At 45.8% G+C, this 13,036-nt stretch overlaps 1 protein-coding gene across 4 annotated transcripts in view; it reads right to left on the bottom strand.

Annotated features, from left to right (window-relative positions):
- The window catches only part of MTPAP (mitochondrial poly(A) polymerase), a 40,847-nt gene that overhangs the window by 15,026 nt on the left and 12,785 nt on the right, over positions 1 to 13,036 (bottom strand). For 3 of the 4 annotated variants that reach the window (XM_085893131.1, XM_085893128.1, XM_085893130.1), the window contains one exon: positions 1,212 to 1,436. In XM_085893131.1, coding sequence (XP_085749257.1) covers positions 1,212 to 1,436 — 225 coding nt within the window. Of the gene's footprint in view, positions 1 to 1,211; positions 1,437 to 4,724; positions 11,519 to 13,036 lie in introns of those variants that run through there. The other variant, XM_085893129.1, reaches the window with a different exon arrangement.

Genomic DNA, 13,036 nt, shown 5'->3' with positions numbered 1-13,036 from the left:
GGCCCTGCGACTCTGGTCAATGGTATCCAGTGTCCCTTGAGAGACAAAATTCTTCTTTGCCCTGCGGTGAACTCCAAGGCATCCACCGGCAACATCAAGGACGGTGGTCTTGAAGGTGCTCCACAACTCTTCAGGACCCCCAAAGCACCCAGACCCCCCAAGTGTCCACTCAGCCTGTTCGCAAACTCCTCAGCTACTCTCTCATCCCTGAGCTTGGCAACATCCAGCCTAGGCTGGGATGGTACCATTCTCCAGGATTTAAGGTGCAGCTTTAGAGTTGCTACAACAAGCCTGTGGTCAGTATTGAGGAACTGAGCACTCCGGTAGACCCTGCAGTTCTGGATCATCCTCCAACGACCGTCAATGAGGACATGGTCAATCTCCTTTGCCACACCGCCAGCGTTGGAATACCAAGTCCAGCGATGAGCTTGCGGGCGCTGAAACCATGAACCAGCCACCCTAAGTCCATGACTTCTTGCAAAGTCAAGGAACTTAGTGCTATTCTGGTTCATAGTTCCTGACCCATGGGGACCAACACACACCTCATAACCATCCCTATCAGTTCCAGTCGATGCATTGAAATCCCCCAAGACTAGAAGTGTATCTCGTCTGGGGCACTGATCAACCACAGACTCGAGTGTGGCGTAGAATGCATCCTTCACGGTAAGATCACTCGCCTCAGTCGGAGCATAAATAGAGACCAGGGAAATGACACCTAAGGAGTGACGAATCCTTAATCTCATAATACGCTCGTTGACCGGTGTTACCTCAATTATCATTGGGGTCAGCTTATTGGACACAGCTACAGCAACTCCTTGGGTATGGTAACCATCAGAGCGACCAGACCAATAGTAGGTGTAACCACCCACCATTATCTCGCCGCAATCCGGTCTCCGAACCTCAGAGAGAGCTGCAATCCCGATGTCCAAACGTGATATGGGGATGACTAGCTTTGTTTAGATCATTCCAATGGAAGTGTCCTCTCTCTCAACAGTTGATTGTTTTGATTCATTGTTGAAACTCCGTCGACTCCTTCATATATTTGGGATTTGATCCTTTGAGGCTGAGCAATGAGTATGGTCCCTATTTATACAGTACTGTGTGTGTACCGACGTGACATTTTCAAAAACGCACTTTCTCGTGTTTCCACGGACATTTGACATTCCTGAATATGTTCAATCTGTTATATTGTGATGTGCATGGTCCCTCACCGTCCTCTTTCTCTCAATGTTCAGGTTACCAAGGTCCAGAAACATGTCGAGGTCACAGCCAACACGGCCAAACAGGTTTACCGAGGAGCCAAAGGGTTGTATCTGGACACTAGGCAGAATAGCAGTGCACAGGTCCTGAAGCAATGAACACACAAGGAAGCGCAGTCGAATATCTTCTTCTGTGAGCTGCATGTGTTGTACCAGTCCTTCGAGTTGGCCATCTACCTGTGGGTGTGACACAGACTTGGATGAACTTCAAAAAGGCTCGGCAAAAAATAAAAAATAAAAAATATATTTTTTTAAACCACCAATGAATTATATAATATTTACACATTGAGTACAAAAAATGCTGATAACATATATTTGAGATAAAATGATAGATCATGTCACGGGTAAGGACTATGTTAACCGTTCACCTGCAACCACAACCGCAGGTGGCATGGAGACTGAACCCAACAGAGATCCCTGATGACAAATTTAAACAGTGATCATGCCCAAGCAGTATTTAGCACGTCGCAATTTTTTTTGTAAACCACGTTGATTATCAATATTAGAAGGAACTTTAATTAAATCCTCCAGAAGTGCTCAATAAAACAAAAATCGGTGGATGCTGGAAAGATGGTATGAATGGCGCACATGCAGGCTTTAGAAATCTAATTTAATAAGCACAGGAGACAGATGGAAAACGATACGAAGACATAATAAACTGTAAGGGCACTCGTAGAGCGCATCACCCTCGCCACGCAATGCCTGATCCACGAGAACATATCAGGCCAAATACATTTTTGAAATATCATGCTATACATCATTTTTGGCCCCATCTCTCAATGGTGAAGAATCACTTTTAAAATTATCAGATCCTGATCCGGATTCGGATCTTCACCAAAAATGAATCAATTCTTCCTTGTCACACCCAGCATGTCCACCTAGTTTCATCCGAGTCCGTCCACAACTTTTTGAGATATCATGCTATGTATCATTTTAGCCCTATCTCTCAATGGTGAAGAATCACTTTAAAAATTCTAGTCCTCGGATCCGGATCTGAATGTAATCAGTCCGTCCTTGTCACACACCCAACCTGTCCACAACTTTTTGAGATATCCTGCGCACAAACAAAGACAAACAGACAGAAAGGGGTGAAAACATAACCTCCTTCACCTTTGGTGGCGGAGGAAATAAACACTATATTTAAACACCAAGCAAAGAAACGAAGCACCCAATGGGCCCACTAACAGAACCAGGTGAGTGATTAGGGCTGGCAGTTCATCGCAGAATAGTACAGCGGATAAGCTCTCATATTTTTACTAATTGTGCATTTTATGAGAAAAGCATGAAATTTCTAGCATAGTTATGTCATACCATAATGTTTATTTTCGGATGTGGAGGGAAGTCCGATTTGACCGCTGAGGGGACAGTGAGAGGTCAAATCCAAGATGGCCGCTAGTCACCCGGTCTAATGTTCAAACGTCCTTAATTTTGGAACCAGACTGCGCAGAAAAACATTTACGGTGTCATTTCCAACTAACTTGGGGATGCCCATTCATTTTGTGATACATTTGAGAATGTCAGAATTCAAGGAAATGAATTTAGGTCAAGGTCAAGGTCAAAATTTATCAAAAAATAAGCAATCAGTTGAAATTTGCAAATGAATACAGAGTGGTGTCATTGTGGCAAATTTAGTTATTTAGCCCCTCACAGGGTATGCTTGAGGTGTGCCTCTGGCTGATGCAACAATTCTTGATGGTGCAGCTGTGGTTCAAATGCTAAATCCGGGAACATCAAGAACATTTCAAGAGTATGGAGAAAGAGTGTTTGCACCATACATCTCTGCTCAACTTGAGAAAAGCAGCCGCATCGACCTTGTCTGGGATGTATACCTACCCGCCAGCCTCAAAGCCTCAACCAGACAGAAGAGGGGAAAAGGCACCAGGAAAAGAGTGGCTCCTTCTACTGTGATGCCAAAGAACTGGAAGGACTTCCTTCGATGCGATGATAACAAAACCGAATTGTTTGCTTTCCTGTCACACGTAGTTGTTCATCTTCCTCTAGCAGAGGGCAAGGAACTGCATGCAACAGATGGAAGTGGAGTCCTTTGCTCTCCGGCTGAGTCATACTTGGCCTGCCTTGCCCCCATGCTAGCAGGAGGAGGCCGACACTCGTCTACTTATGCATGTGGCAGATACTGTGCAAAATGGGTGTAAGAAGGTGACCATACGTACCGTTGATACTGATGTGGTAGTACTGGCTGTAGCTTCATTCAGGAAGACAGCTCCTAATGAGCTGTGCATTGCCCTTGGTGTCAGGTCAAGCTTTCGTTACATAGCTGTTCACGAAATGGTTGCTACAATGAATCCAACACAGTGTCCGACTCTCCCAGTCCTTCACGCTTTCACCGGGTGTGACACTGTATCTGCATTCGCTGACAGAGGAAAGAAGACTGCCTGGGAAACTTGGAAGTCTTTCCCAGAGGTGAATGACGCTTTCAATGAACTCCTATGCATGCCAAGTGAGGTCAGTGAAGGATCAATGTTGCTGCTGGAGCGATTTGTGGTGCTAATGTACGACCGAACCAGTGAGAGCACGGAAGTGAATCATGCCAGGAAACGGCTCTTCACACAGAAGTCTAGAACTCTAGAGAACATTCCTTCAACCCAGGCAGCACTCAAACAGCACATCAAGCGCACTTGCTACCAGGCCAACTGTTGGAACCAGACATTGGTCCTGGATCCAGAGATGCCAGAGCAATCTGACTGGGGCTGGACAAAGGAAACAACTGGGTGGCAGCCGCTTTGGACCACTATCCCCGAAGCATCAAAATCGTGCCATGAATTGATCTGCTGTCGCTGTGAGAAAGGATGCACTGGACGGTGCAAGTGTGCCAAAGCTGTGCTCAAGTGCACTGCACTGTGCTTCTGTTCTGGAGGCTGTTAGATTTTGATCACTACCATTACCATCATCATCATTGCTATTAATAAAGTATTAAATAGACTAGCAGCATGGGACTATTCTGTTAATTTTTTGTATTATTATCCCTATAGTGTCAAAATGGAAGCGAAGTTTCGCTATATTACATAGGTCCAATCCATTGTCTTTACCAAAAGAATGTCCAAAAGTTTTTAATATAATTTTACCTTGACGTTGATCGAAATGCATTTCCTTGGCTCCTGGCGATCTCAAAAGTATCACCAAACGAATGGCCATTCCAAACTTAGTTGGAAATGACACCTTAAATGTTTTTTTACACTGTTTAGTTCCAAAATTCAACGCGTTTGAACATTAGACCCGGTGGACTGGCGGCCATCTTGGATTTGACCTCACGGTCCTCAGATATGATGGTCCTTTGACCACGGTCCTCACGGTCCAAAATAAACCATATGGTATTCACTAACTATGTCAGAAAATTCATGCTTTTCTCATCAAACGCACAATTATTGTGCTTATCCGCTGTACGAGAATGACCATAGTGGGCTGGAGGTGAAGAGGTTCATGGCTGCAGCTTGGAAAGTGACATACCTCATGGTGAACAGACAGCAAGCCAGACAGCCAAACACCAGAATGAAGCATGCAGAAGAGCAGGAGCCCTGCCATTATTGACGTGCCCCCAAAGCAGTTCCCAGCTGGTGGCAGCCAATCATGTGCCACAACTGCGCATGACAACTGCACACAGCCTGGGTTCTTTAAAGTCCACCAACTAATGCCGGCAGATGGGATGCCCAGTTTAATGTCCATCTGAGGGACCTTCAGCGTTGGAGTGGTCCTGCAGCACCTGTAACAGATTCTGGAGCCTCTCGTTCTCAATTGATCTCTTATCTGGAAACTCAACCTTGCCAGCGACAAGTTCATTGTGCTTGGTCATCAAAAGCAACCGAAACCTGTTAGGGGAAAGGGAACCTCTTTCCTAGTCTTGGCACACTGCAGCTTTGTTGCACAGAAAGGATGCCATCCCACCTTTCAACAAACAAACATATTGATGAAGGTGCCACCACACACACAATGATGAATCACCCTGCCAGTGATACACCAGGATATGTTTATAGCTGAGCTGAGATGCAAACCCAGGATAGACAGCTTAGAGTTGAGTGCGAGGTCAAATAAATACAGAATTTGAACGGCACTCCATATGCCTCCGCAACAGCGACAGATATGCCTCTGCCCACATTATTATTAAAGGCTTTTAGGTTTTAAAAAAAATATGGCTGCCAAACCACGTGACCGATAATGTCTTCAATTTTTGTTTCCCCCTATACAATTTAGCCCGAGATAACCCTCAACATTTTTCATATTGGTCGGATAAAGCGTTTGACATCATCAAAAAAAATTAAAAATAAAAAATCACTGCCATGGGGAGTACTTGACATCTATCTATAATTCCAGCAATCTCTGTGTGTGTGTGTGTGTGTGTGTGTGTGTGTGTGTGTGTGTGTGTGTGTGACCGCTGTTTCTCGACAACCTCTGGTCCGATCTAATTGAAACTTGCCAGGTATATTGTTGGGGACCTGAGGATGTGCCTTTTCAAGGTTTGATATTAATCGGCCAAGTGCTTCCCAAGTTATGGCCATTTATTTACCAAACCAATGGGAAGACACGTTGTTGCGTGGGCGTGGCCGATGGGGAAGGGAAGCTCAGCCGCGTTCCCAATTACGGGTGACAACGTACAGGCTTCCGGAGAGTGATGACTTTGTGTATTCTAATAATTTCTCGATTTCTTATGCGCATTTATAGATAAACACAATGGCCCAAGTTATGATCGTTTTCATATTAGGCAGTGTATAAATTTCGGGAACATCAGAGTGCTGGTATGCTCCGAACCAGGAAGTAAATTTTTTCTCTCTCTTCTCTTCTCTTTTTGTTTTTCCTTGCCACGACATTGCGAAAAGGTAAAATACGTTGGCGCGAATTGAATAATAGGGTATTAAAAATAAATTGCGAATAATCGTAACTGCGAATAATATCAAACTTCCGGGTCACGTACGTACGGGCACGTGAGAGCGAAGAAACGGCCTGTGTGGTTTATTTATTTATTATTTTTATTATTATTATTATTATTATTTTTTTTTACGGGCACGTACTAGTATACCAAGTTTCAATTATTTTCCATGGAGAGGTTTCAGAAAGGTCCAAAGTTTTTCCTTTTTCCAAACATGACTGCCACACCACATGACCTATGATGTCATAATTGTCATGAAAACATTCCACATGAGTCGTCGCACTGATGATGAAAATTTTGTGTCAATCGGATAAGCAGTTGCAGAGAACAGAAAATTAGCACAGACGGACAGACTGACGACCCGAAAACATAATGCCTCCGACGACTGTCAGAGGAAGAATAAAAAAAATTCAAAATAGCTCCAATGTGACTATTCAGCAATGGAACAAGGAAAGGATTGTTTGTAATCAATATGTTTGAGATTGCAAGATTTTGCAAAAATGTTAGATGACATCATTAATTACAAGAACATTTACCTTCATCATAAGGAAATGTAAAGGCAATCGTTAAAACAACATAATACTGCAGGAATCTTGCAAAAAAGAAAAGTCTTCAAGACAAATACTAAACAAGCAGTCATAGACTGGTACTTACGAAATCGTCAACTTGACCTCTGACCTTGTTTAATAAAAGCTGTCTCGAGAGAAGGTAGCGACGCAAACCAGAAGTTTCTACGATGATTCTGTACCAAACCATCAAAAATCGAATGTTTGACCTCACTGTGACCTTGACCTTTGACCGATTTTGACCAAAATCTAATCAGCACTAGCCATCACCATCCTGAATCACGTGGTGTAATTTGACATTGGTAGCTTCTTTCTTTCTCGAGTTATAACTTTTTTTTGGATGTTTGACCTCACTGTGACCTTGACCTTTGACCGATTTTGACCAAAATCTAACCAGCACTAGCCACCACCCTCCTGAATCACGTGGTGTAATTTGACATTGGTAGCTTCTTCCGCTCCCGAGTTATCGTGCCTACAAACAAACACACAAACACACACAAACAAACAAACAAACACACAAACAGAGGACGGAAGTCATAAAGATTTCGTAAATAAAAATTCTTCAACACAAACCTATAAATTGTTAATTAAAATATCGGTAAAAAAACATGAATACAATGAGTTTAACGAGTTTACATTTGGATGTAATATAAACTCTCAATTGGGATTTTTACCTGTGAAGTGTCGCAGGTCTACAAGAGCTCCGGATGGTTGTTGTTGCGATTCTTGTTGGGGGTCGATTTTTGAAATGTGCACCCATTGGTTGGACAGCTGCCGGACCCCACCCACATTTGTCGCTCGACTCCACCCACTATGGCACCCAGACAAAATAATATGGCTGCCATCTTGGTTTTCTGGTGCGCCGAAGACATCAGGCCTGTAAGGCCTCTGCTGATTAAACACTGCCCGGGTTTGTTGCGACAGATTTCCATTACCTTTGTTTGTGTTGAGTGTTACTCACAATGAGGGACCCCAAAAACATCTAACGTTGAATAAAAATTAGTATCAAGGTTTAATCAAGCCAGTCAGCACGCATGGTACGCGTCTCCCTCGAAAGTTGCGTTATGTGATTTTTGAACGGCCCCATATTTGGGTTAAACAATCTGTAACCATGTGACAAATCAGCTCGTGCTGATATAACTGCGGCGGAAGCTAACATGGACGAGAGGTGTCGAGTTGATATTTTAATAGCGCATAAAATGTGTTTCCCAATCGCGCTGTTCATTTTTTAAGAGCGCTTTAAATGCGCATTTGCCAAGTGGCCGCCCATTACCGGATTTTGTCGCAGATTGTGACCACGGTGCGATCATTTTGTTTTTAATAATCATAGAAGTGTCAGGTACAAGAGGGGGGGGGGGAATGTAACATACTGTGGGGCCACAGTTGGTCACAAGCAAGGGAATGAAAAGAGAGATAAAGAGGGGAAAGAGGAAGGGGGGAGGAAACACAGTATCCTGTGAGTTAGATGGTAGTATTAGTTAGGGATAATGAGAGTGGATCATGGATATGGATTGGGGGGTCACATGAGATGGTTATGCATTGTTTGCTCCCTGGAGTGAAGAGTGTGATTGAACCAACTACGGAAGGCTGTTCCAAGAATGGGAGAAATGAGGAACAAACAAAAAAACAACCCATCAGAAAGCCTCCATTTTTGGAGTTGAACCCAGAGGATTACATGGAGAATGTGAGTTTCCTGGAGGAGCTGAGGAGGGTCAGAGGGAAGACAAAATAAAGGAAGCAAGACCAGAGGAGGAGTTAAGCGTTTGAGGCCACCAACCTATCTGCGATGTGGGAGCAACAGGCCTTGTGCTTTTGCCTTATCTCAGGAGATGCCAATAATGGTGTGAGCTTCACATCACAGACAGTAAGCCTGAGAAGCAAAGCCACGTGCCAGACTGTGTTGAATTACCAAGATACATCCACCTCTTGTTTGAGATGTTGGACATCAAACTTTTGCTGACGTCCAAAGTTGAGTGACCGGGAGTGAATCCAAACCGATGGTCAAAGGTCAGCCGGTTTGTAAAGAGGAAATCATTGACATCTCCAGTTATGATTGAACCCATGACTTTTCTTGTATTTGAAAGCAAGCTTGCTGGACTAGAGTGAAGAGGATACATTTTTTCACCCTTCCTCTGAATGAGAATGATACTGGCAGACTTCCATGCTCACCTACAATCGTTCTTTCCTCTTTTTTTCCCCACATGTGAAACAAACCTCCACATTCTCTTCAATCTCATTCTTCCCTCCAGGTATTCTAGACAGCTGTTCACCACCATCTCAGATCATCCCCCATCCAAAACCATGATGTTTTCTACCCCAATCAACACTCCCCAAGCAGACCTCTGTCCAAGTTTCCAATATTTCCTTCCTGAGAGTTTGCAACTGTACCCATCTTAACCACTCCATGCATTGTCCCCTTCCCCTCATTCTTCCCCACATCCCTTATATCTCCAAGTGTCCCTTCACTTTGTCCCTTCACCCTGCAATTGGTGCCTTCCTTTCTACCCCCCCCCCACTCTTTTTGTTCTATTACATCGTAATATTTCTACAAGCTTCAACTTTGTGTAAAAAAGGGGGCAGCTAAAGATGGCCAGGCTGTAGAGCACAGACAGAGGAGAAGAAAGAGCAGTAGAGCTGGATTTGAGAACACAGGCACCTATACCAACTGGGCCAGTTCCCGATGCAAATCCAAAACAGGCTGGACAGAACATTCTATACCTTCACCAGTGAGAAACTATACTCTGGTAAAGATAGTGCTGTGAGGTGTGGTGGTTCCATCTCCGACCTATTTCCAGTTCTTACTGGAGTTCGTCAGGGGTGTATATTCACCCCCACACGATTCAACACTGGCAGGGACTGGATTCTGGGGAAAATGTCTGAGAGATCGAGCTGTGGTGCATCGCTTGGGAATGTGAAGATCTCTGACGCCGATTTCGCAAAGGATGCAGTCATCTTTTCGGAGACTCTGGATATCCTTTTGGGGGTCCTCGGGGCACTGAATGAGGAATCAGAGGCGCTGGGATTACGGGTTTCCTGGGTCAAAACTAAGATCCAGGCTTTCAATGGCATCTTGGATGCTGCCATCTTTTCTGTACTGTTTGTGGTGAGGATGTTGAAGTCACGGAGAGATTCACTTACCTTGGCAGTGATATTCATGTCTTTGAATGTTGAGCCAGAGGTCAACAGATGTCTGTGTCGGGCCTGGGGAGTCATGGGTTCACTGCATCATGGGGTGTGGCGCTGTCGGTACATATGCAGGACGAAAGTCCGAGTCTTCAAGTCCTTGGTGCTTCCAGTCTTGCTCTACGGATGTGAGACTTGGACTCTAACCATGGATCTGAGATGAAGACTTAACTCCTTCGGTACCAGGTCTCTTCGGAGAATCCTTGGTTATCGCTGGCCAGACTGTGTCCAACAAGCGGTTGCTGAGAGAGACTCAAATGAGATTTATTACCTGTATAGTCTGTGAGCATCAGCTGCAGCTGTATTGACATGTGGTTCAATTTTCTGATGCCGATCCTGCTCACCAGATTCTCTCAGCGAAGGACTCTCATGAGTGGAGAAGGCCAAAGGGACGACCACATGCATCGAAATGCTGATTAACGTGCTGCAACCACAAGGAGATGGGGATGGGCCAGGCATCTGCCTGGGGGATGGCCAGACGGAGGCCCCTGGAGTACCGGCATAAAGTGGACGCAGTGACGCACTGCTCCGGCACATGCTCCCATACCTATCCTAACCTACCCAGTGAGAAAGACATACACTGCATTAGATAGTGGGTCCGAGAGAGTTAAGATGGGAACAAAATAGATCGGGTTGGACACATAAAATTTGGAAGCAAACAATGAGTTGCAACATTATGCCATATTTACAGCAGAATCCGTGGTGACATAATTTGAGGGGAGTGAGAGGATGGAGAGGAGACCATTCACCAGAGATGAACTTGGCAAGGTGCCACCATAACTTTGAGGAAGGAGACTGGTTAGAGATTTCAGCTTTGAGATTTGCAAAGTTATGTTTGCCAGCTTGCCTAAGGATGGACAAACCCTCATTAAGAGTTTTACAGATTGAAGTTCATTTACCCTCAGTGGATTAGATATCTATGTTGAGAAAGCATGCCGCTTGACTGCAACTACCTTGTCACAGGATTCAGTGTACCAAGGTGGAAACGATAGAAAGAACAGCTGCCGACAGGGTGGGATAAACCGGTGCATGAGAGATAGTATACATTTGTGACAGTATTGCCATGATGAGTAAATATTGCGGGCCGGGGTTCGGCAGCGAGGACGACCGCTAGATGGAGCAGTAAGGCCATCTCCCACCGAACACCGGAATGGAAGGTCGTAACCCTTGGGTAACTCCAAAGGTCACAGGTCCCGTAGCGGACCGTGGACGCCAATATTTTGACCGCGTGGCGTCGGGTTAATTGTCTCGATCTCCAATATACCTAAATAACCATGCAGTCTAGGTACCGGGGAAACCACACCCTCGGCCGACTTTGTCCAAACCAAGTCGCTGTTACCGACTCGGATCCGGCGTAACCGAGTGGAAGTTACCAAAGCCGCGCCGGACCAAATGAATGATTTACGGCACCGACGGCCTCACTAATTCTCAATACGCACCGTGCTGGGTCAATGGGTGAAAGCACAGAAAACGAGCTGGAACATTTAACACGGGGGTTTATTTCTAAACAACAATCGGGGAGGGGAGCACACAAAGAGAACAGAGTTATCCGAATAAAAGAAATGCAGGCAATGTACAGCGAGCGAAAAGCAATTAACAGTTCTACTTAAAAGACTGGCGCCACACACACACACACACACACACACACACACGCACACGCACACGCACACACACACACACACGCACACGCACACGCACACGCACACGCACACGCACACGCACACGCACACGCACACGCACACGCACACGCACACCCAAATAAATGGTGGCTGCGGCCTTTATTTGGCCCTTCAGCTCGGGAGGGAAAGGCGAGCTGAGGGCAGGGACCTATTCTTGCACCTGTCCGCCTCGTGCAGTCTGGTCGAGCTTGTCTGGTGGCGGGACTCGAACCCGCCGCCACAACGCAGCACCAAGCACCAGGGACCAGGGACGACGCAACGGACGTCAGCCAGCACGGGAACGGACCAGACGAGACGAGCACCCGCGGGTAGACGAGAACGCCAGCAGGCAAGACAAGGCTTCTTCTCTTTCTCCTTCTTTTTTCCTTCACGAAGGGGCGAACCTTCTCTTCCTCAACGACTTGCCACCTACTCTTATCCTTCCCCTCCCCCACGGGTCAAGGGAACCGCTCTGAGGGACTCGCCTCCAGATTGGACGAGGGGTTGTCAGGCGACTAGTGGCCGCCCCTCATTGGTCGGGACGAACACTCCATCTGGCCAAGGCGGAGCCAGCCCTGAGGTGATGAGCTTCCCTGAATGGACAAGGGGTGGTCCGGTAGGAGGGGAAACGACCACCCTCCCCACGTGCGTGTCTGAGAACCCAGACGGAACAACCAGGGGAGCACCCTATTCTCCATCCACCCTTGTAGCGGGGAGGGGGCGACCTTGGGTCGGCTGTCGGGCCGGCCGCCATTGATTGGACGAGCTCACGGTGGGCGGAGAGAACCTCACCCCTGTACGTGACATGCTGTACATGGGCGATGGATGGTGATGGTGCGAAAACGAAGGATGATTGAAGATGTAAAAAAACCTGACTATAAAAGTACCTCGTAGCTCACACATGTAATTAACCCATGAGACAGAAGGACGGGACCCCGACTATAAATACATACTTATCGAAATAACTGAACTTAGGGACTGCTGTCTATCTGTGTGCAAATGGCTTCCAGATTCGTAACAATATTACATGTTGTGGAGATGACAACCCAATCCTTTTGTGGATGGGCAGATTAGAGTCCCTGACAGTTGGCCTGCACATACAGCCATAATCTGTGGCATTGAGGTTGCTCTCTTGTAATAACCAGAGATATTGGCTTTCACAAAAACTGGTCAGAGGAGTCAAGATAGGCAGAGGAGGAACATGAGAAGTTGGATGGAATGCTCATCATTAACGAGTCCAAAAGGGAGGACATGCCATTACCAGAGAAGCAGTTTGGGAAGGTAACACATTGCGTCAGACCCACAGATTTGCAAAAAGCCAGAACTACAGTATTATAGCTGGTTGTTGCATCATTGACACCAATCCAACTGGAATAACGGCAGTTGAAACCACCACTGATGAAGACCAATGAGTTGGAATCTATGGTTACATATGGGTTGATCCATATAAGTGGAAATAGAGGTACATGGAGAGTCATCACGATTCGGTGG

The sequence above is a fragment of the Eptatretus burgeri genome, chromosome 8 (genome assembly GCF_056783735.1).
Source record: "Eptatretus burgeri isolate ZD-2024b chromosome 8, Ebu_testis_v1, whole genome shotgun sequence".
NCBI lineage: Eukaryota > Metazoa > Chordata > Myxini > Myxiniformes > Myxinidae > Eptatretus > Eptatretus burgeri.
This window is presented reverse-complemented; position numbering and strand designations above follow the sequence as displayed.